The 25,360-nt window shown below is 46.8% G+C and overlaps 1 protein-coding gene across 1 annotated transcript in view; it reads right to left on the reverse strand.

Annotated features, from left to right (window-relative positions):
• Positions 1-25,360, reverse strand: part of BLMH (bleomycin hydrolase) — a 784,033-nt gene that overhangs the window by 256,561 nt on the left and 502,112 nt on the right. Inside the window, exon 9 of the mRNA XM_086955092.1 lies at positions 11,738-11,805. Coding sequence (XP_086811218.1) covers positions 11,738-11,805 — 68 coding nt within the window. The remainder of the gene's footprint in view (positions 1-11,737; positions 11,806-25,360) is intronic.

Below are 25,360 nucleotides of genomic sequence, written 5' to 3' on the forward strand. Positions count from 1 at the left end.
ACATCCGAGATGGATACAATGGGTTAATTCTCTTGCTGCACCAGACATAGTATACGAATTTGATTCCAGAATTAAAAAGCTAGAACATCTAGAATACGAACAAGAATGTCCTCTGTCGATCGAAATTCTACCTCTGGAACAGTACACCTGTGTAATCTACACAGATAGATTTGCACAACATTACGTTGTGGATAAAAAGGTTTACAATTCAGTGTGTGCGATTGTTAAAGATCACTGGCGCTTAGGTAAATTCAGACCAATGGTCATTAAAACTGAATCGATTGGAAACTGTCCAGCTCAGAGAGCTGAACTACGAACTTTAAAGATGGCGCTTGAAAATGCTTTGAATCTTACAATAAGTCCCTGCAGACCTGAATTAAAAATGGTTACAAAGATGAAAAAGGTGGCACAATAAAATATAAAAAACTATGGGAACAAGTAGTTCTTTTACAGATAGAACTACAAAAGACTCATGTGACACATACGCAGAGTCTTCAAGGTGATGGCGTTCACATTGCAGGGAATTCATTGGGTGATAAAGCCACAACGGCAGCTGATCACTCGGCTTCCGTAGCTACAAAAAAGAGTTCTAAAAAACGAATAGATGGTGAAACACTGCTTGCAGTAAAAGCCTCCATGGAAGGCAATTATGCGGCGTTACCTCTAAACTATCCACTTGGAAATACATACATAATTGATGCAAACTCTGTTCTGTTTGCTCAAATCCCTGGAGTGGGGGATAGAGTAATTCCAAACACGAACCGGAGAGTCTTCTTGATTCAAGAAGCACACATGGGATTGGGTCTGAGGCACCAAGAAATCCTGAAATCTCTAATAGAATTGCAATCACGATACTGATGGCCGGGAATGAGCGTGCAAATTTATAACTTTGCAATGGATTGTCAATAGAGATCGCAGTCATGAACCGAACCAGGAGACTAACAATAGCACAGCCAGTCCAGCCCAGACACCTCTGTTAGACCGCATTAGACTGTCTACACGCATGCATTCCAACGGACGTATGCGGTCCCACAACTACTAGGACAAGATTCAATTAAATGTGACCCCAGCACTCGGCTGACGCAAGAACTGTTATCGAATGATCTGCGAGTCTATTATGGCATATGCGCAATTGGCATGCTACATTCTGACCAGGGTCCTGCGTTCAGCTCCCGAGCTTACAAAGAGGCCATGACCAGCATGGGCATTGTATTGCGGTACTCTAATCCACTTCCAGCCTGAGGGTAGAACGGTAGTGGAGGGAAAAAACCAAGACATATAGCGATCTATAACAGCAAGGGTATTAGGTTCGGGTGGTGGGTGGGTCAAACATCTAATAAGTGCCCAACGTAGTCTTAACAATCTGCCAAGAAATTCTCTGGGTGGAATCACTCTGTATGAACTTAAATCGCGGTGAAGAAGAAATTTGGGCCTTCTTACAGAAAAGCAGTACCTGTCTTAGCTATCAGCGGAACATGATCAGTAGTGCTACCGCCCCATGCTGGTAAAAAGTAGAACCGAGTTGCATCAATCGACCTGGTAAAACCACAACCATGTGGCCAATAATAAGTGGCCCAGTGGACTCCCAAGAAGTAGCAGAAGACCAAACCTTGCTACAATCCAAGAGGTTCAAACTGAGAGACTAATCACATTTGATAAACCTGCAGTGAATAAAAAAGGACTATGCAACAAAGCCATGGAACTTGTGCCTCTTGAAACCCAAATAGCAACAGTTCGTCAAGAAACACCTGTCTACAATGATGCAGCCTCGGACTATTCTAATATGAAAAAGGAAGAAGCAACTGCAAAGATGAATAACAATCCTGATGCCATCCAAACAATTGACAGACCTGCATCTGGTTACTTTATCAATTTCGATGACTTTTCCGATGATCCAAGTGAACATGGAGACAAGCCAGCAAACAAAACTTTCGAAGACAAAATTACAGAACTCTTTCATCAGCTTGGAGACACATATCTGAATTCACCATGGATTGAACTGTGGATTGTGTTAGGTGTACTTTTCCTCCTGCTCTGGCTCATCTTAGTTTTAGGCCTGGGAAGAATAATTGATGGAAAATACAGTACAATGGACACAGCAAGTCAGAACATCAACTTGGTTCTAAAACCTCACAGATCATCTCATATTGAGAAAAGAGAACTATCATCAGTGAACATCACAGCCATTCCTATACCTGGTGGTGTAGCATGGGACAATACCGATTACGAAATCTATGGCCCGGTTGAGCTCTTGAAATATCCACATCAGTTCAAGATTTCTTTAAGTGACTTTATATCACCTAGTACTTTCTCTGATGATTGGGACTTTAAAAATATTAATATGATGTCAGATTTAGAAATGTCAGCAAAATTTACAGAACATGATTATTTACAGGGTTCATCAAATTATGAAGAAATGTATTGCTTTGTAGTGTAGTTCCTATATTCCCAATAGGCTCTGCGCATTGGAATAACAAACAGCAGTGTAGACGTAGGACCGAGGTCATCTAGGTCTCTACTGACTATGTTAGACTTAATTAGTTTTGCCAGCTAGGTGAGGTCACTAGAAACTTTCTCGAATAAATTGGGAGGGGTTAACTTCCCTGATTTAGACAAGAAGGGATTAGCTTCTGACAACCGCATAAACATGACAACTTTGCTCCCCCAGAATAAGGAGTATATCTCCAGTGTTGTGTGAAAACAATAGATAGCTATTTCACTCAGTCAATTGTGCATACTTAGTTTCACTAGAGTGCAGAGAAATAGAGAGACGGGCGTTTTCAATAAAAGGTGTTATTTTATTGAGCAGTCTTCTTTCTCATGCAATAGAAATGAATTGCCACAATTGCAATACTTGTTATAAAGTAAAGTGCGTACAGTAAAAGGAGTATTATGAAATATGATACTTAAAAGGTATAAAATATATACAGTTACATACAATGATAATAGTTTGACTAAACCTACTCCACTGATGCTTCTAAATACGCCTACCCCGATGTACCTAACCTAAGCCTAGTACGTGGGTAGGAGTAAATGAGTTTAAGTTAAGTTAGTTTTTGCCAAGATTCTGATTCAAGAATTCTCTAGGGATCTAATCAGCTCCGCACCTTGGTTTTTAGAATGGAGGAGGTCTTGTATCTCGCTCTCAGGTCTTGATCTCTCGGCAACCCGCAGGGGTGACTGGGAACACCGGAGCTGGATTTTCTCGGCAGGAGAAAAAGACCGCGTCTTTCTCAGTACGTCAAGTGGGAGGGACGGCTTCCTTCGGCACTCACATCAGCTGGGCTTCGGATAAGTAGATAGCCGCTCTGCTCCACACCAGAGGCAAACGTTGGTATATTTATACCTGGAAGGTGCCGTGTTTGACGTAAGGTTGGACATAAGAAGTCAATAAAAAGATGTCACTAGGGACGGGCCGTTCTTTTAGTGCTCGCAGGAGTTCTAGGACAAATCAAAACAAAAGCACGGGGAAATCCCAGGTTGCTGGAGATTTGGTATGTTGTAAGAACTCGTACTATCTAGGAATCTAAGGAAGTAGCCTTGCCCTTATTTGGTTTGCATTGGCCTTTACTTTAAATATGAAATATTTAATTAGGGTCCTAGATAAAATACAACAGCTTCAATCATTTTGGGCATCATTATTTGCATAAATCTGCTAATCCTAAAAATGTGTTCAGTCATAATCAATGGGAACATTGTCCAACTCCACCAAAAGGTAGTTCGAAAACATTTTATGCAAAATCCCCATACTTCTCAGGGTTTAATGTCACTGATCCAGAAACGTTTTATTTTAAAATTATGAATAAGACAGGAATGAAAAACATGTTGACAAACAATAAACTGATTTATCCCGAAAAAATATGAAAAAATGTCTACATTTGGTTTTGAATTTTGGAAAAACAACATTGAGACAAAAAGAGCTTGCCTATGGTTCAGGGACCTCAGTGAGAAGGTTAGTCCTCAAGGCCGCGACTGGGAGCTCAAGGCCCAAGGCCTTGGCAGCCCGCGTCAACACCATACTATAGGCAGCCCCCTCCTCCGTAGCCACGGTAGTAGGGGAGACAAAACCATTGTCTGGCGAAGTGTCCAGACCACTGGCCTCCCCTAGCTCACCTGCCCAGCTATGCACTTGGCCAGTGCATAGCACATCTTAATGCAGAGCTGCACGGCCTTCCCCCTTATTTGCTCCGACATACCCCTACGAAGAGTTGGTCGTTCACCTGGAACTTTTTTGTGTGGTGAAGGTAGAACGACAACGCTCTTTTTGGGTCCAGTCAGTGGAGTCACACTTCTTCCTAAGATGGATGCGGCAGACCATAAAAGGTAGGCAGGGTGATGGTCAGGCCTACATGAAAGGGAGTGACAACTTTTGTCAGGAAGGAAGCTCCAGTGGGCAGAACCAGCTTCACTGGAAAGATGTTTAGGTAACCAGGCTTAGATGATAAGGCCTGAAGTTGACTTACCCTCCGGGTAGATGTTATTGCCACGAGGAAGGCAGTCTTGATGGCAAGGAGCCTGAGAGGACAGTTGTGCAGTGGCTCATAAGGAGCGCACATCATAAAAGTGAGCACTAGATTAAGGTCCCATGATGAAAGTGGAAACGTGTTGCAGAGCTTTTAAAAACCTATTTACAACAAGGGACTTGAAAAGGGAAGGCTGATCTGGCATCTGCAGAAAGGCTGAGAAGGTAGAAAGAAAGCCCTTCAAAGTGCCTAAAGAGGAGCCCGGCTGGGCATGAGAAAGAATACAGAGAAGGAATTGCGAGAGAGGAGCAGAAAGCTGGTCAACTTGTTTCTCTGCACAGACACAAACTAGCCCCAATAGAAACTGTCTTGGTAGAGGGACGCCTGGATGCAAAGATAACATTGCAGACTTTGGGTGGAAGGTCAAAAGCTGTTCACATGTCGCTGCTTAATCTCCATGAAAAAAAGCAGAACGTTGACAAGTTTGAGTGAAGAACCCTCTCTTGCGGCTGTGATAAAAAACCCTCCTGAAGTGGAAGCCTGATTGGAGGACCGATGGCTATGCTCAACAGCTCGGGATACCAAACTTGTGGATCAACATGTTTCAGCCCTGTTTTGTGCCCATCCGGGTTATTGGCCTTTCTTCAGGTGGACAATCTTTAGGTGAAAAGTAGGGTGAGGAATCTTAAAAGATGTGTGACATACGAGCCCCCCCTTTTTGTCCTGTTATCCCACCTGATACTACTGTAAAGCGCTCCGATACCCTCACGGGTCTGGTTCGCACTCTATAAAACACTAAATAAATGAATACATAAAATAAACCTATAACATAGAACACTCTGGTAAATAAAAGCAGAGTACAACGCAGGTAAGCTAGAAGTCTTTAATCAGGTTGGAGACAAGATGAGAGCAGACTCTTTCAAGCTGGTCAGGGAATCAACTGATTTGGAAGAGAATGCTCATCTTTGAAAAAAGACATGGAATGCATAAACAGGTACATTCTTAAAACACTAGACCGCTTTGCATGTATTACACATCTTCCCCCTTCCCATTAACCCAAAGAAAATCAAAACAGGAGGGAAGAGAAAAAGAAGAAGACAGAAAGAAACAGGTGGGAAGGAGAGAAAACTAAATCTGAAACTAAAGAGAACACTTCAACAGACGAAGTCCTTGAGATAAGCAGGCGGTCTACGACTCCTCACGGATCTTGAATCACATGAACACCCAGATCCATGTAAAGAACCACTGGTTTGAAAAAACACAAACCCCCTGAAAGCCGACCCACAAGCACCAAGCAGTCACCACTGCCAATGGTGGCACCTAAACTGACCAGACTGGGAGCAGTCTCAAATTCTTGGGCCAGGGCATAACCACTGCTGGGTCGACTTTCCTCTCTGTGAATCCCACCACACATTTGATAAAGGGCAACATGATGAAAATTCCATCACGCACCATTTTTCAGACCACCACAGTGATTACAAACCTTACTGACCGTGTAGGGCCCCTTGAACTTTGAGAGACCTCTCCCAATTCTTCCACTCCTCACCTTAACCAAATTACCCACCTTGAATCGACTGGAGGTAACCAAATTTTTTTTTTAGACTCCAACGCAACTCCACCAAAGCCATCAACTCCCTCATCCATGCAGGAACCAATTTAGAGCCAGGGGCTCTGCCCCTCATCAACTCAAAAGGAGATTTCTCACCCATATCTTGTAGAGTGGTCCTGTAAGCCCATAGCATTTCATCCACCATTTTACGCACAACGTAAGCTTTGGCGGAAGCCATTTGGATAATGCCTTTCACAACTTTGTTGGCCCGCTCAAGCAAACCATTCCCTTGCGGGTTGTACTATGAAGTGCGGTGATGGACAATACCACAATCCATCAGAAAGTCCTGCATCTCCCTTGAGACTAACTGAGTGCCATTATCCATGATAAGACCTGAAGAAATGCCCTTGTGCCTAAATAAATCTCCTAGAAACTTGATGGTACTCTCAGTAGTGACATCCTTCACAAATTTGACAGTCAACCACTTTAAAAAAACATCCACAACAACAATGCCAAAACTGTCCCTCTCATGTAATTCTCCCATCGGGCCAATAAAATCCAGATAGATGCTGTGCCAAGCCATACCAGGATTCTCAATATATCCAGCACCTGGCTTACTGCCCACAAGCTTTTTTTCACCCTCTTTGCACACAGGGCAGCTTTCCACCCAAGTGACCACATGGCCATCCAAACCAGGCCACTAAAAATGGGTTTTCTAACAACGTTGGGTTAACGTTTGACCAAGATGTCCCTCGTGGGCCAAAGCTAATAACTTTTTCCCAATGCTAAAAGTGGGAACAAACTTTTCATCCCTCATCAACACACCATCCCCACACAGAGACAACTGATCCAAGATTTTGATAGAAGGACAAATAGAAACAGAGACAACTCTCTCTACTGGATCCCGCCTTCAACATATTGACAACCACACGTAGGGTGTCATCAACCTCCATCTCACGCGTCCAATCCTTCACATCCAATGCACCTTCTCCCACAAAAAACACATCTTCCACTGAGGCTACAGCAATCTCACCCTCCCCATTAACAAACGCAGGACCGTCCTTCAACCAACTTCAAATCAAGAGACATCCTAGACAAACAGTCTTCTTGGCATTCCTCAAATCCACGAATGTATTCTACCAAATACTGAAATTCTTGTAGTATGGAAGCCAATTTCGCAAGCCTTGCCAACCCTTTACCAGTACCACCAGGAGATAAGATCTTAATCAAGGGTTTGTGTTCGGTACAAAGTAAAAACTTGGTACCCCACAGATAGGTACAGAAATACACCACTCCCCAAGATGCCACAAGAGCCTCCCTCTCGATGACGGAGTAATTTTGTTCAGCCTGGGCCAATGTCCTAGAGGCAAAACCTATGGTGCATTCAGACCCTGCATTACGCTGGCATCCACAGTGAGGATTGACTTACGGTTCACATCAAAGGGAATTAAAACATTGGCTTCACAGATCTCTTTCTCAATGTTGTCAAAACATTCCTGATGTTGTACACCCCACACAAAACTCACCCCCTTCTTTAGCAAACCCCTCAAACAAGCAGTATTGTCACATTTTTTTAACAAACTTAGCATAATATTTAATTGAGCCCATAAATGACCTTAATTGATCTTTGTCTAAGGGAGGAGGAGCCATCTCAATGGCACTGCAAAGATTGTTTTGGGGTCTGACTCCAGAGCACTAATGGTGTACCCTAGATATTCAATCTGCTCTACTAAGAATTTGAATTTTTCTTTACGAAGAGTAAGCCCCACATTGGACAATCTTTCCAAAACCAGTTTCAGAATTACATTGTGCTCCTCCACAGATTTCCCATACAGTAAAATGTCATCTTGGACCTTGCGCTGGAAAACACTAGTGGCTGATGTCAACCCAATAGGCAACCACGTGAATTGGTACATTCCTTCAAGGGTAATGAAAGCTGTGAGAGGTTTAGTCATTAAGCAGTTTAATCTGATGATAGGCGCTCTTGAGATCGAGTTTTGAAAAGACTTTGGCATCTTTCAGACTAGTCACCAATTCACTAATATTTGGAAGAGGAAACGTGGCCGCCACAACACACTGATTCAAAGATCTCAAATCTACACAGAATCTCAATTTACCATCTGCCTTCTTCATAATGACCACGGGAGAAATCCAGTGAGATGCCTCCACTGGTTCGATAACTCCTGCATCAAGCATTTCCGTGCTATGCATGCGTGGGTTCGAATCCCATCCTCGTCGCCAAAATGAGATAAATAAAAGCAGTGGACAACGCAGGTAAGGTTGAAGTCTTTAATCAGGTTGGAGACCAGATGAGAGTGGGCTCTTCCAAGCTGGTCAGGGAATCAACTGACTTGGAAGAGAACGCTCATCTTTGAACAATGACATGTAATGCATAAACCGATTCATTCTTAAAACACTAGACCGCTATGCATGTTCTACAAACACCACCCACCCTATCCCACAACCCCTCGGGTGCCCATTGATGTATTAATTGCAACATGCTCTTTCAGCGTATACTCCTACTGAAGTGTGCCCTGGTATAATTATGCCAGTAGTTCAGTCAGGCGTAGCACTCCTAGATATCTAGGGCAGGTAAGTTCTGTGAACTCCTGAGATAGGGGTGCAATGAATGGTTGCCATACCTCTCTGAACGTGTCCCCCTGTAGCTTAAGTGTCGATGAGAGCCTCTCCACCCCCAATAGATGCTAAATTTAGTGGAGCCAGGACTGTCTGGTTGGAACTTTGTCGGTGCCCCACAAAGTCAGTATTGGTTGGCGTGCTGCCCTCAGTGCTAGTGTGACATGTCTCCCCCTTTTAGATTTAAATGTATACATCAGAGGATTGGGCAGGCCTAATACAGTATAGGAGTGGAACTGGGGAAGTTGGGTGGTAAAGTGTGCATCTAAGTCGGATAGTATCTCTTCCCAGAAGTCAGAACGTTTGGGGCAATCCCAGAGGATGTGTACCAATGTCCCTGGGGAGTTGCAACATCTCCAGCACCTGTCACCCCTTTCCGGTTCCCCCTATGAAGACGAACCGGAGTTAAACACCAGTATGTGGCAATTTTCTTAGCTGTTTCCATACTAGACGCATTAGACGCCATCCGTCTCGCTCAGTATTAAATGTCTTGTCATTCGCAAGTGGAGAATTTCTGCCCTAGCTCCCACTCCTATCTCATTTGGGCTGGGGATTTAGATTCAAGGTGCTCACCCATCAACATCCCATACAATTCAGAAATGAGGCACATGTCTGATTCCTTACTAAGTAGCCACTTCTTAAATTTTGTCAGAGGTCGTTGCGCAGCCCCTCAAATCTCCAGCTGCATTAACCAATGCCTAATCTGGGTGTACTGGAACCTCCCCCCTCAGGTAGTACATAGTCTGCTTGCTCTAAGCCTGTCAAATTGTATTGGGCTGGCCTCATCAAAGAATCAAGCTGTTTTTTAACCTTGCCAAAGGTACTCATAATAAAGAGAACACAGAGGAACCAGCAGGCAATTTTAAATATTTAAAAACATTTAGTACATAAGTGCTCTGCTAACAAATTGTGTGAGCCCGCCCGCTCATACTAGGAGAAGTGGGTGGGGATCCGATAATTAAGCATGCCACAGGTAGTACCTGTGGGTGAGGTTCCTACAAAATACTATCCGATTTCCCGGGTCTCCAGACTACCACTCGGTAGGGTACAAGAGAATGGTAGGTGCCCCCTCCCATTGCGTTGAATTACATTACAATTTGAGCTGGAGGAGAAAATTATAGGTCCCAGTTTCAAAAATAAAGACCTGGTTTTTAACCAGCTAACATCGGGATGAGATCTTTAACAAACAAATTACATTTGGTGTAGAGAACTAAAAATTGGCGAGTTGCGCTGCACTAATTTCAGTCCTCATATTAATTTCCATTACCTGAGATGCTGTGACTCATACCAATTCCACATCTTCTCAAAAACAATGATACCCACTCATTTTGCTTCAGTGCCAATGGAAACAAAGCACTATGAATACCACTACAAGTCTGATGTTCTACACATGAATGCATAGGAGAATCAAAATGATGACCAACACATTTCATTTGTGAAAGAAATATAGCATAACTGTCAACATAAATATGTGTCACCAAAAATTGGAAGTCATTCGAGAGGTAGGGAAGGGGTCTGTCACTCAACCAATTATAAATTCCTTAAGGTCTGCAGAATCAAAAATATTTAAGTTAATGTCTAGTTACAGCACAGGTTCTTAGTGACCACTGCGGCTTTTGAAAACATATCCAACACTTGTTAAAGCCCATCAACTCTTATCTGTACAGTATTTTCTTATGTGAAGGATATACACCTAATTTTCCGGCTTAAACATTTGTCGCATGCCTCCTTTTCAAATTTTTCACTCAGTCCAGGAACAGATTACCTAATTGCCTAATGCTCAACTGCTCCTACATTTGAGGAAATTGATAATTTCTTCACTTCTAGGCAGGCTAGTAAAACTTACTTTTTTAACTTGTTCTTAGAATCTTATTGGTTTTGGCATTGGGCTAATAGTTTTGAAAACCTTAGTGCCCAAAAACCTTATTACGGTGTTGGTTTGCTCTAAAATTTCCCTAATCCAAAGCACAACTGAGCAGAGTAGCTTTCAAATATCACACCAGAACTTCAGAGTCTACAGGAGCCATTAGCACCAGATTCAACAGCAAGCCTTAAATGCAGATACCAGAGTTTTCTTAGGTTTGTGTGAAAGAAACATGCTTTCATACAAGAAGTAAAAAAATGATTTAAGTTTACCTTCATTTTTAGGCCATCCGTATGATTTGCAATTAAAAAAGTGTGAGTAAGGATGGAAAAGTGTGCCCGTGTGTGTTAGTCGCGTGTTTTCAAAGTTGTCAATGGATACAACCTTGTACACCGTTAATAAACACCACATTTGTCACAAGGTGGGCAAGCTTTGGTCACAAGGTGGTCAAGATTTCAGCCACCCACGGTGACCAAGTGGCACCTCTAGAGTTTTTATGTCATAAGCTTCAAGATTTCTGCAAAACTTTGTTTTTACTAGCTGAGTGGGTCCTTCCTTTTCTTTCCAAACGATGCGTAACTTTTCTGAAAACACCATAGTTTCATGGTGGGAAACCAACGTCATTTCAAAATGAGAAAAAAACCTGACCAATTCAAATGTGCTTAAGAGGAAAAGCACATATGGAAGCAACTCCTATTCAGTATATGACTGAAAGACTTTTAAATCAAAAATGGGAAACCATGTAAAGATTTTAATCTTTAGGTTTTATTAACTGTTTGGCCAAACTCGATGCATGTTCAAAGGAAAGGATACCAAAACTGCCCCCAGGGAAAGAACATACCAAAGACGTTTCAGATATTTAGTTCTCAGCACTATATGGGCTCTAGAGCAGTCTGCAACTAGAACCCTTCTTCTAGAAACTACTTAATAACAATTTAGCCAGGCTGGCACTTATAATACATAAAATGGTTAACACAGAATAGTTATTTGGGCTTGGGGCCAATGACGACTTAAATGAAGACCACCACAGCTAATGGAAGGAAACCTTTCAAACCGAGCACAGCAGGGTGCACTGTCAAGAGGAGGCAATGATATCACACTCGGAGTTAAAGGTATGTTGATAGGAGCTATCAAAAGCGTCAGCAGGTTTCAGTAGGGCCCACATTTATTTCTAGAAAACATTTCTAAAACCACAAATGTGCCCACAAAAAGAGCAGCACTTACACATTCATGTCATTGATGCCCAGCTTGCCGTGGAAGTGTTTTCCAACGTCGCAGCCAAACCACACGGCCTGAAAAAAGAGAAATCTGGTCACAACACTGCTGTACAGCTGTAGCTTTGTGGGAGCAAAACAGTACCCCAAAATGTAGACACCCCAAAACATTTGACCTCATTCAGTATTCTCACAGTTTACTGTAACCACAATTTCATAAGGCAATGCGTCTCCACGTTAGTGCTCCTCCCAAAACCACTAAATTAGCAGAGTAAAATGATTAATAGAATAAAGGGGGGCATTAAATAACTGAGATCTTAATTAATGGAAAGTTAAAGGGTTTTATTACAAAAATTCTAAAAAAAGAGGTACAGCTTAAATGCCACGAAGGCGCTCAGGTTCAGAGTTATAAAGAGTAGGCAAAAAAAAAACTGAAAATATTCTAAGTCACAGGGAGGGAGCACAAGTGAGAGACAGGGATGGCTTCCAACTTGTTTCAAATGGAGTCTTACACATACATGTAACATAACCTAAAAGCTCTAATAAACACACTTCTTTACATCCTAGGACATTTGTTTCAGTTGCAATTATGTTAATTTAGCCTAAATAATCGTGGTTATTGGTGTACACAAATAAACCCATAAAACTTTTCCACAGATCTTACAAAAATGGCTTAATCCTTTTCGTAGTGCTGTGAGTAACGCCACCTTCAGGGACATTTTATAGACATGAGTTGTACATAAAGTAATAAAGCATTCGGGCAGTAGCGGAGAAAATGGTGGCTCTTCATGGAATACAACTGAATAGTAAGACACATCGAAGAAGAGGATCTACAAAACGTTAAGGACAAGTGTCAGTGGGGTATATCAAGTCCTTGTGGGACACTGGCACAAACAAGGTGGGAGGAAGCACATTAGAAAGAGAATAATTTAAGTTTCCAAGAACAGGGTGGCCATTATAGACAGTATCTCGATTGCAATAAATAGTCAAAATCATATTTAAAGCTCAGGAGTGCTAGAAATGGAAAATGACTGGCAAGAATAAACATGTTGAACAAGATAAAATATTCAGAATGACCTAAAACCTGCCCACAGGAGACAGAAAGCTATTAAATTCACAAGTCAGTCTTACGTTGTAGCTTTCTCTAAAGAGCTTTGGAATTAGAGCGGATGCAAGTAGGCTAGGTCTGTGAAGCTCAGGGAGCCTAACAGGATGCCTGAATGCAGGAGGGGCAGGACATAAGGTATCCAAGCCCTTAAGGTATTCCTCAAAAAGAGAGTATTTGATACATTGCCTAGGGCATTCAGTGAGGTAGTGTTGTTTTCAGAGAAGTACCTAGCAGGTGGGACCACTTTGAAGGTAAGGCGTGCAGGCTTAAAGTCACTTGGATAGTGTAAGAAAAGGAGTTGTGGTTATAACGCAAGTATGAGAGTTCATTTGATAGGATGATTTTAAATAACCTAAATATGTGACAAAGCATTAGCAAGAGGCAGAGTATTATTAATTCTAAAACAACAATGATAACCCATACAGTTTAACGTTCTATACCAGAAAGTCAAAAGTGGGGTTGGGGTTAATTACGAGGTGGGTGGTCTGGTGGGGTGGGATTGAGTGGAGAGGGACAAAATCACTCGTTTTCCTATTTAGATGATAGTGCCCCCTCCAATCACCAAAACCCATGTTAATCCCTTTCTCTATTTCACCTACTTCTAATATAATTGGTGGCCTCTGGAAGCTGCTCCTTTAAGAGGGTCGAGTCTTACTTTTTCTCGACTGTTGCCGGACTCTTCTGCTGCTTATAACTGAACATCGAGGATTCAAGCACCTCATGCATGATATTCAACGCTTTTCACTTACGCCAGACTGCAAACTGAGCGAAGCAAGCTAAGGGAACTATCAGGGTAGCCGCTCACTTAATCTCACGAAGATATGAAGTATAGTTAGCACAGGCAAACAACTTTATCACAAGATGGTCAACAACACAGAAGCTTGACTTGTGCAGGCCTATCTATAACAGATCAGCAGCTTAAGCAACCACTAAGAAGCACTTCAGGGCCTTATCAGGGGAACAAGGCACCACATAAATGCAACATTACAAGGCTTAACTGATCTTGCCCAATGCTGAAAGATTGTGCACAGCTTGGGAATATATTGTTAGGAAAAGTAAAAGCTAGTTTACCTAAAGTGTCAGAAATGTAAGAGAACTTTCCAGCATCTCACCATGGCAATGAAGCAAACGTATGTAAAGGAACCCAAACATGCTTGGCACACACAAGGTAGCGAGCAATGCGAGTGTCAGGATGACAAAAGTTGGATATAAAGAAAAGTAAATACTACTTACTCCAGCAGACATTCAAAACCAGAATGGTGTGCTTCTTTATCCGTCTTCAAATTCTAGTGGCACCAAGTTTGCCAATTAAAATTTCGTCTGCACCACCTACTCATGAAAGGTCTGAAATCCATTTACCACCCGAGCCGCGGGTGCTTACCTCACGACTGAATACACGAGAGCTGTCTTTAGGAGGTTAGACACTGCCTTGATCAACCCTTTATATAGGTACTATTGTGTGCAACTGCAATTTGGGAAAAAGACTAAGAGAATATAATAGTAATGAATGCTCGCCTCTGACGGAAGCTGCAGGAATCTTCTACATGATTCATCACAGTCTTCTCCCCCTCATTTCTTATTTTATGCTTCTGAGGCTCTTTTCAGACACACCTTATTCTTCACTGCTCTCAAATCTTGCTGAGAGCTGCAGCCTCCTCTCACACTGAACAGTGTCCACATTCCATACCTTCCTCTTCAATTCCCTCATGAAACATTGTCCTTTAAAGCGTTTGTCGTTCAAACATCTGCAAACCACTTCAGCAAACTCTCTCGTTTTATGAAGTCTGAATCTGAGCTACTTTTTTCGTTTCTTAACTGATTAATTATCACATCTTTCAACCTTGTCTTAGAAACTGCAACACGTAAGGAAAAAGTACAGCAGTAAGAAGCTGCTTGTTTCCAAAGCCCTAAGTAACCTGTATCACTGAACTGCAGACTGAACATAGCACTCCACACAGTGCACAGCGGTCTCATACATATATTATCCTTAATGAGCAACATTTACCACAAGGTACATTTACCGTGTAGTGAAATTTAGTGCAAATCCCTCGTGTATGTGAACAGGAATATATATATATATATATATATATATATATATATATATATATATATATATATATATATATATATATATATATATATAACTGCTCAGACGTCCTATACAGTGGGAGCACTATTCCAGTTGGTGCCCGCGTCGAGACCAGGACAGGGCCTCGCAAGTATTTTTTCACAATGAAATGATATCGCGGCACTCCTCTTGGTGATTAGATTTTCTTTATTTCAAAAACGCGTCTTTCTCCTACACGTTTCGAACCGTAGTTCCTGATCACAGCAGTATGTGATCAGGAACTACGGTTCGAAACGCATAGGAGAAAGACAAGTTTTTTAAATAAAGAAAATCTAATCACGAGGAGGAGTGCCGCGATATCATTTCATTGTGAAAATATATATATCTTTCCACTCTTCCTTCCCACTTCACACCAAATTCACAAGGATTCAGGGGCTTTACTCAATTCGCAACCTGGCAACTGCTTAAAAGTATTAGTCCAGACGCGATTCGGCTCCTTGAAAAATATTTGTATATCTGGATGGTTGGCTTTGCGCAACTCTCAAGAGAGTTCCTCAAACACAATTACAAAAAATAGAACGTTCTGATTAGCCCAGGGGAGTTATTTACCTCCTGGGCCCATTCGCTCCCACACAAGTCACGCTACTACGGAAGCGAGCACTCCGATTGGCAGCCTGCAATATTAGGAAAAATGTTGCAGGAAGCCATTACAGGACTTAGTTCCCATGTTCCGAGTAGGATTAAAAATAATATATAAGGGGGAGGTTAGGGCTATTCAGCACCTCTAGGCCTTTTGGTGGGGTCTCAGAGGGACCCCGCAAGGGGCAAAATATATTTTTCCAAAAATTAAATAGAAGCCAGGGACCACCATGAAAAACAAAAGGGTGGCCGGGCGGGGGAGGGGGGTGGGGATATGCATTGCTTCTCCCCAAGCCTTAACGAGGACTTGTAAGAGAGGAAGTCATGCAGCTCCCTCCCTAAGCCGATTATGCCCAGTGGGCCAATTTCCTGGGCCACTACATTTATATTTAAAAATTAAAATAAGGGGGTGGGAACGCACAGCTCCCCTCCCTGAGTCACCAATGGACCCCAGACACACCATCCCCTGGGGCTGACATACAAGCATAGGGGGGGGGGGGGGGTCTCCTCTCTGTGCCTTAAGAAGCCCCAGGGATACATTGTGTCCTGGGTAGCCCACCTAGGGGTCAGGGACACAATAGTTTCCATGCCCGTTGGAGCGCAGGCAGGGAAAGCTAGTGTGCTTTGAAAATGCTCCTACTGAGTGGCATCAGTCATTTGTTTCTCTGCCCATGCTAAAACGGCCATATAAACTCAAGTTGCTGTTGAACAGCAGCTGCCGAACAATGCCGGCTCCGCCAGCACCCAGGATGTGTGAATTCAGGGATTTGGCAGAACTTAAAGTACTGCTTGGTGGGTGCCCTGGATGGGCACTGGGCACCAGCCAGGAGCTCCTACGGCCCCAGGGGATGGAGTCCTTGAGGCCCAGGGTGGCTGGGGAATGGGGTGGGGGGGTGGGGTGGCATACATGCCAGCGTCCGTTCACTTAATTAGAAGGAAAGGTCCTGGGTGATGGGGCCCATAGGGATAAAAGTGACTTCAATCAATCAATCAATCATCGCATTTATATAGCGCGCTACTCACCCGGAGGGTCTCAAGGCGCTGGGGGGGGGGGGGGGGGGGGGGGGGGGTCCGCTACTGCTCGAACAGCCAGGTCTTGAGTTGCTTCCTGAAGGTGAGGTGGTCCTGGGTCAGGCGGAGGTGGGTGGGGAGGGAGTCCCATGTCTTGGCGGCGAGGTAGGAGAAGGACCGTCCCCCTGTGGTGGCTCTTCGGATGCAGGGGACGGCGGCGAGGGCGTGGCTGGTCAATCGAAGCTGGCGTTTGGGAGCGTAGAAGTTGAGGCGGCTGTTGAGGTATCCTGGGCCTTGGTTGTGTAGGGCTTTGTGTGCGTGGGTGAGGAGACGGAAGGTGATTCTCTTGCTGACCGGGAGCCAGTGCAGGTCTCTCAGGTGTCCGGAGATGTGGCTGCGACGGGGGATGTCCAGGATGAGTCGCGCTGAGGCGTTCTGGATCCGCTGGAGTCTCTTTTGGAGTTTGGCGGTGGTTCCGGCGTAGAGGGAGTTGCTGTAGTCCAGACGGCTGGTGACGAGGGCCTGGGTGACCGTCTTCCTGGTCTCGGTGGGGATCCACCGGAAGATCTTACGTAGCATGCGCAGTATGTTGAAGCACGACGAGGAGACAGCGTTGACTTGTCTGGTCATGGAGAGGGAGGAGTCCAGGATGAAGCCCAGGTTGGGTGCATGGTCTGTTGGTTTGGGTGCGCTGCCTAGGGAGTGGAGCCACCAGGAGTCGTCCCACGCGGCGGGTGAGGATCCCAGGATGAGGACTTCCTTCTTGTCTGAGTTCAGTTTCAGGCGGCTGTTCTTCATCCATTCGGCTACCTCTTTCATCCCTTCGTGAAGGTTGGCTCTGGCGGTGTCGTTGGTGAGGGAGAGGATCAGCTGGGTGTCGTCGGCGTAGGAGATGATGTTGAGGTTGTGCTGGCGTGCGATGTCTGCGAGGGGGCTCATGTAGACGTTGAAGAGGGTTGGACTGAGCGAGGAGCCTTGAGGGACGCCGCAGATGACTTTGGTGGCTTCAGATCTGAACGGAGGGAGACAGACTCTCTGTGTCCTTCCGGCGAGGAAGGAGATGATCCACTCCAGTGCCTTCTCCTGGACTCCGACGTTGCTGAGGCGTTGTACTAGGGTACGGTGGCAGACAGTGTCGAAGGCCGCGGAGAGGTCGAGGAGGATGAGGGCCGCTGTTTCTCCGTTGTCGAGTAGCGCTCGGATGTCATCGGTGGCTGCGATCAGGGATTCTCGGTGCTGTGGTTGGCTCGGAAGCCAGACTGCGAGGGGTCGAGGGATCCGTTCATTTCGAGGAAGGCAGCCAGTTGCTTGTTGACGGTCTTCTCGATGACTTTTGCTGGAAACGGGAGCAGCGAGATGGGGCGGTAGTTCTTGAGGTCGGTCGGGTCGGCCGATGGCTTCTTGAGTAGGGCGCTGAGTTCGGCGTGCTTCCAGCTCTCCAAAAGGTGGCGGTGTCGAAGGAGGTGTTGATGATGTCCCGCAGGTGGGGTGCGATGACAGCGTCGGCCTTGTTGAAGACGTGGTGAGGGCAGGGGTTGGTCGGAGATCCGGAGTGGATGGAGTTCATCGTGTGGACGGTGTCTTCGGTGCTGATCGGAGTCCAGGCGCGGAGGGTGGTGGTGGGGGGTGGTGGTTCGGTTGTGGCGTTCGTCGGTAGAGAGCTGAAGCTGTTGTGTATGTCCGCGATCTTGTTGTGGAAGTAGGAGGCGAGGGAGTTGTAGATGTCTTGCGAAGGGGTGATGTTGTTGTTTCCGGCGTTGGGGTTGGAGAGCTCTTTGACGATGTTGAAGAGTTCCTTGCTGTTGTGTGCGTTGTTGTCCAGTCGTTCCTTGAATGCAGTTTTCTTGGTGGCGTGGATGAGTTGGTGGTGTTTTCGGGTGGCGAGCTTGAGGGCAGTCATGTTGTCCGGTGTTGGGTCTCTGTGCCAGGTTCTCTCGAGGGCTCGGCAGTTCTTCTTGGAGCTCTTGAGTTCGTCGGTGAACCATGGGGCTTTCTTGCTACCGGGTCTGCTGGGCGGGGTCCTCAGGGGGGCGAGCTCGTCTGCGCAGTCGCTGATCCACTTCGTGAGGTTGGTGGCCGCCTGGCTAGGGTTCGTTGTGCTGGTGGGAGGGTTCATGTTCAGGGAGGTCGTGAGCTGGTCGGCTGTGATCTTGTTCCAGCTCCTGCGTGCAACCTGTTGCTGGTGGTGGTGGATCGTGGTCCTACCGAAGCTGAAGTGGACGCAGCTGTGGTCCGTCCAGTGGAGTCCGGTGGCGTGGCTGAAGGCGATGTCCTTGCTGGAGGAGAAGACGGGGTCGAGTGTGTGTCCGGCGAAGTGGGTGGGGGTGGTCACCAGTTGCTTGAGTCCCAGGTTGGCGAGGTTGTCCAGCAGGGTGGTGGTGTTGCGGTCGTTGTTGTTCTCCAGGTGGAAGTTGAGGTCCCCTAGGAGGATGTAGTCAGCGGAGCAGAGGGCGTGCGGGCTGATGAAGTCGGCGATGTCTTCGCTGAATTGTGTGCGTTGTCCCGGGGGTCTGTAGATGAGGGTGCCTCTGAGGGTGGTCTTGGGGTTTATGTGGACCTGGAAGTGAAGGTGTTCGGCGGTTGTCAGGGCGTCGTCGGTGTTGGTCGTGATGCGGATGGTGTTCCTGTGGACGATGGCGATGCCTCCTCCGGTGTGGTTGATGCGGTCCTTTCGGATGATCTTGTAGCCGTCTGGGATGGCGATGGCGATGTCGGGCGCTGAAGAGGCGTTCATCCAGGTTTCTGTGAGGAAGGCGACGTCTGGTGATGTAGTGTCGAGCAGGTTCCAGAGCTCGACGGCGTGTCTGTGGACGGACCGGGTGTTGAGCAGGATGCACTTCAGGTGGCTGCTGCTGTTGCTCGTCGAGGTCTTGAGCGCTGCTGGAGTGGTGCAGGTCCGTATGCAGGTGAACTTGCAGGCGTTGCAGCAGAAGGGTGCGTCTCGGGGTGGCTCGGTAGCAACCCGGGATTCTTCCGGCGTTGAGTGCTTAGAGTTCGGTGGCGTCGTAAGTCCGGCGGGTGGGCTGGGGTCTGCGGGGGCCAGGCACGGTCCAGGCGCGGACGGGCGCAGACGGGCTTACCTTTGGCGCTCAGTCGGTGCTCCCGCTGCGTGCGTCCGCTGCGCGGTCGCTGAGGGGGCGTCATAAGAAGGGAGCCGGGAGGGCGGGTCAGCTGGGAGGCGGGGTCACGTCCACCAATGGACTGGCGAGGGGGCGGGGCCGCAGGCAGGAAGCGGCGGGAAAACGGGATCGGGTTGAGCGGGCGGCCCTGCGGCGGCTGGGGCGCTGCTCTCAGCGTCGATCAAGATCTAGCACAGCAAGGGGCCCTGGAGCAGGAGCGCGGAGGAGCGAGGGGGCAACCAGGCTAGAGGGGCAGTGGTCGCTTCCCAGGTGCGTGCAGGGTCCCCTTAAGAGGGGAGCCGAGAGGGCGGGTCAGCTGGGAGGCGGGGTCGCGTCCACCAATAGACTGGCGAGGGGGCGGGGCCGCAGGCAGGAAGCGGCGGGAAAACGGGATCGGGTTGAGCGGGCGGCCCTGCTGCGGCTGGGGCGCTGCTCTCGGCGTCGGTCAAGATCTAGCACAGCAAGGGGCTCTGGAGCAGGAGCGCGGAGGAGCGAGGGGGCAACCAGGCCAGAGGCGCAGTGGTCACTTCCCAGGTGCGTGCAGGGTCCCCTTAAGAGGGGAGCCGGGAGGGCGGGTCAGCTGGGAGGCAGGGTCGCGTCCACCAATGGACTGGCGAGGAGGCGGGACCGCAGGCAGGAAGCAGCGGGAAAACGGGATCGGGTTGAGCGGGCGGCCCTGCGGCGGCTGGGGCGCTGCTCTCGGCGTCGGTCAAGATCTAGCACAGCAAGGGGCTCTGGAGCAGGAGCGCGGAGGAGCGAGGGGGCAACCAAACCAGAGGCGCAGTGGTCGCTTCCCAGGTGCGTGCAGGGTCCCCTTAAGAGGGGAGCCGGGAGGGCGGGTCAGCTGGGAGGCGGGGTCGCGTCCACCAATGGACTGGTGAGGGGGCGGGGCCGCAGGCAGGAAGCGGCGGGAAAACGGGATTGGGTTGAGCGGGCGGCCCTGCGGCGGCTGGGGCGCTGCTCTCGGCGTCGGTCAAGATCTAGCACAGCAAGGGGCTCTGGAGCAGGAGCGCGGAAGAGCGAGGGGGCAACCAGGCCAGAGGCGCTGTGGTCGCTTCCCAGGTGCGTGCAGGGTCCCCTTAAGAGGGGAGCCGGGAGGGCGGGTCAGCTGGGAGGCGGGGTCGCGTCCACCAATGGACTGGCGGGGCCGCAGGCAGGAAGCGGCGGGAAAACGGGATCGGGTTGAGCGGGCGGCCCTGCGGCGGCTGGGGCGCTGCTCTCGGCGTCGGTCAAGATCTAGCACAGCAAGGGGCTCTGGAGCAGGAGCGCGGAGGAGCGAGGGGGCAACCAGGCCAGAGGCGCTGTACGCCTCCCTCCCCTCTAAATATATATCTTGGCCCTGGAGATGTGGTCCCTGGGGCTGTAAAGGCCTGGTGGTGTGTGGTGGAGGGGTAGGGAAGATGTGCTGCGTATATATAGCCCCGGGGATGAAGTGCCTGGGGCCTCGAGAAGGTTGGGGAGGGGGCTAATAAGCCCCTCCCCTTAATTAGAAAGACCCCGGTTTATGAGGTCCTTGGGGCCGTAAAGATGGAGGAGGCTTTACGTATTATAAAATATTACTTTAAGTTAAAAAAAGAAACCTAGAAATTCACTATAAATGTGAAAGTGACATTCACCAGTTGTGATTGTCTCAAGTAACTATAACTCAAGGCCCTGCCGTGCACAGTCTTGTCATCAATTATGTAATTTCAAATCATACAGTCATATTATCAATGATATCATAGAACACATAATGAGTGATGTAATATGGGAGGTAATTACCAGTGCATGGTGAGGACGCGAGCTATAGTAATTTTAGGGCTTGACTTTTAGTTACTTGAGATAATTATAACTGGTGAATATCAGTGGTTTTGTAGTTCAAAACTGTATATTTTATCTGACATTTTCACCTAACTATAACGTTCCTTTAACTTTCAGTGAATTTCTGAAGCTTTTTTTAATGCAAAGATAGATATTATTACCATACCCTACTATAACATCACTTTAAGGCAGAGGTCTTCAAACTTTTGGATGCCGAGACCCCCCTGTCAACATTTTCAAGCGTAAGGACCCCCTCCTGACAAAAATTTCTAAACCTCTAGGTTATGAGGAAGGTGAGGACCAAATTATGCGACAGGCTTCACTAAATTGTGTGAGTAGAAAATGTAAATGTTCTGTGATGCAGCGTATTTTGGGGTAGCATTGCTTTATTATTTAGAATTTTTTTAAACAGTAATACGGAGGAAAGATTTCACCCCATCAGTACCAGTTTATAACCAAAATACAGCAATTAACATCAGAAAGATGTCCAGTCAACCTCTGTGAAGGTCCTCCCAATCCGCAGGAATACGCGCTGCCACATTAGAAGCTCACCTGGTCAAGGCCGGGAGCAGCAAAGGTGCATTCAAACCGTGGTGGTCTTGTGCAGAGTTAAGCAGTTTACCCATGCCCCTTTCCTCTCACCCCCTTCCTTCCATCCCTCTCTTCTCTCCTCTCCCAACCCCAGATCTCTCTCTCACATTGCAGGCAGATGGTTATTAGCCCCAGGACACCTTTTGGTAACAGTAGCGCACTACAAATGTAAATAATAGGCAGAAGCAGGGGATCCACTAGACCCGAACTTCGGGGAAGGGGGGAAGGGTTAACACTCCCAGCCAGGGCTTGTCCAAGCACTGGTCGCACACGGTGCAACAGTCTTTCCACCTTCTCCATGAATTCCCTCGCTACCACTCACCAACAATACACCTCATCTCTCTATAGCACCTGTCTGACAAACATTTCATTTTTTTTATAGCGCTACTCATAGTTTACTCAAACTCAGTTCTGTGATGTGCATAGTACATCTTCTTTGTACCAGGCACTTTAACCTTCTGCACTGTGTAGGTGACAAGAGTGCCCATGTGACTGCACGGTGAGCAATGCAACAGTGTGAGAGTATGGTAAAAGGAGTGACTGCAGGGTGAGTGAGGTGACCATATGAATTTGGGTTCGGCTGTAAGTGCAGAGTGGGACGAATTAGTGCATGGTTAGGGATGGCCTTGTTTGAGTGAGCTACAGATTGAGCAGTAAGGGGGGGGGACAGGTGAGTGGAGTGTCACATGAGCGCAGGGTGAGAAGTGTGCTCGTATGACTGCATGGTGAGGTACAGAGTGAATAATGCAAGCGAATTTTTAGTGCAGAGTGATCACTGTGAGAGCAGGGTGAGCTGGGTGAGCGGGTGAATGTTGTGAGTGCATGGTGATCAGTGTGAGTGCATGGTGATCAGTGTGAGTGCAGGGTGAGCGGGTGATCAGCGTGAGTGCATGGTGATCAGTGTTAGTACATTGTGATCAGTGTGAGTGCATTGTGATCGCTGGAAGTGCAGGGTGAACGTGAAAGTGAAGGCGAGAATGAGAAGTGAGTAGTTTGAAAGCAGGGTGCAATCCCAGAAACTTGAAGCGTAGGGTTTCAGATACAAGTTAAACTATTGCTATAATGGCATTAATCAGAGTTCGAGGGTGAAGGAAATAAATATTGTGCTGATCCTGCAACAAAATTCCAGTCTAATGATTAGGGTTACCAGCTCATTATTTTGATGGCCCAGAAATAAGCAGTCACCTACAGCTGTATTTTTTGCACTTATCTGTGAATACTTAGAACAGCAAATATAAATAGGAAGCACTTTTAATTGTGTTCTAGGGCTGCCTCAATGAGCCAGGACTAATAATTAAAGAAAATAAAGACAGAAAAGTCACATCACTAATTAATACATACTTTTTTATTTATAACTCAATATAGTGTCAAGAGCAGGTCTCTGCAGGATCTTTAAACAACACATAGCAGGCATGTTTTTTTTGGCAACCAAACTTTATATTTCTTTTCATTAAATGCATTTTCACACTACAGCAGTAAGTGTAAAAATACAAATGTAAGGAATAGGCAGAGTGGGGCCCAGGGGGTACTGGAACCATAAAAAAACTAAGCTTTGGTAATCAGTTAACAAAGGCATGTAAATATGCTAATGGTCTTTAAAGACCTGTGAAAAACTCGGGCCGGAGATAAGACTCCAGACACTGCCCAGCGCAGCCCGGGCTGTGACACAGGATGGGGGAGGAGGGGGGCTGAAGCTGTGACACTGTGAAGGCGCGACCCCCTTTGCATCGTCCACGGCCCCCCTGGGGGTCGCGCCCCACAGTTTGAAGACCCCTGCTTTAAGGTTTGGTTTGTTCAATGAAAGTAAATGTAAAGTAATATTTTATTGCCATACATAACACCAACCCCATGCTGCGCACAGCTGAAGGGTTTGGCTGCATGGCCAGGCCTGTGACCTGGCTTTGCATCCAGCCTCTCGAGGGCAGCCTACCCCACATCGTGCATGGCCTTTTGTCATGCTCAGCAGGGGGCTGACTGCAACCAGGCCCTTTATCCAACCCCAGGGGAAGCCTGTCATGTGTAGCATTGAGTAGGCCATAGGCCATGCCCTGTGGCCAACACCCGCTGGTGCCCAACCACACCCCTTGTCCCTCGATGTGCACAAGCCATGCGCAATGGGAGGATGGGCACAGAGCCTGGCGCCCAAACCATGTGGGCGAACAAGGCATATTATAAGGGGTGTCATTTTAAGTAAGACAGAGTTACTAAATTAGTCAACAGGCCACACCAGTAAAACATACAAAATGGGCCTATTGGCTTTCATGAAGGGGTCACCTGATCAACAAATAAAAAACACTTTTTATTCTTAAAAAAAGAATCACCAATGATTATATGCAAATGAATATTTAATAAATTCACACCATGCAATGTTTAATAAAAGTGACAGTCTTTAAAAAAAAATAACAAAGTAGATTGGAGTGGGGTTGATTGAATTGGGGTAAATTTGGCGTGGGGTAGGTTGTAATGGGACAGATCGGGAAAGAATTGAGTGGGATATATTGGAGTAGACTTGAGTGGAGTAAGGTAAATTGGGGATGAATTGAGTACTATGGATTGGGGTACATTGGAGTGGAGGGAGGTATATAAGAGTGGAGTAGATTGGAGTGGTGGTAGAGCGGAGTGGGCGTAGACTGGATTGGGGTAGATTGGAGTGGAGTTGGATAGAGTGGTGTTGGGTGGAGTAGATTGGGTTAAAGTGGTGTAGAGTTGAAAAGAATGGAGTGGAGTAGACTGCAGTGGAGTTGGGTAGATTGGGGTAAAGTGGAGTAGATAGGGGTAGATTGGCGTGTGGTAGATTGGGGTAGGTTAGATTGGAGTGGATTAGATTTGAGTGGGGTTTGGTAGAGTGGAGTGGGATAAATTGGGTGGATTGGAGGGTAGTGAGTTTGGAGTCAGGTAGACTGTGGCGGAGAGGGGTAGAATGGAGTAGGGTAGACTGAGTGGAATGGAGTTGGATATATTGCAGAGGAGTGTGGAGTGGGTAAATTAGAATGAGTAGGGTAACTTGGACTAGGATAGAGTGGAGTGGGGTACATTTTGGGATGCATTGGTGTGGGGTAGACTGGGGTAGATTGATGCAGAGTGGGGTATATTTGAGTGCAGGTTGGTAGATTGGGGTGCAGTGGGGTAGATTGTAGTGGAGTGAGGTAGACTGTAGTGGAGTGGGGTAGATTCGATCATAGTGGAGTAGATTAGGGTAGAGTGGAGTGGGGTAGATTGGGGTGGGGTGGGTAGATCGGAATGGGGTTGATTGAATTGGGGTAAATTTGGTATGGGGTAGGTTGCAGTGGGACAGAC

This window comes from Lissotriton vulgaris, chromosome 2_1 (assembly GCF_964263255.1).
Source record: "Lissotriton vulgaris chromosome 2_1, aLisVul1.2, whole genome shotgun sequence".
Lineage (NCBI taxonomy): Eukaryota > Metazoa > Chordata > Amphibia > Caudata > Salamandridae > Lissotriton > Lissotriton vulgaris.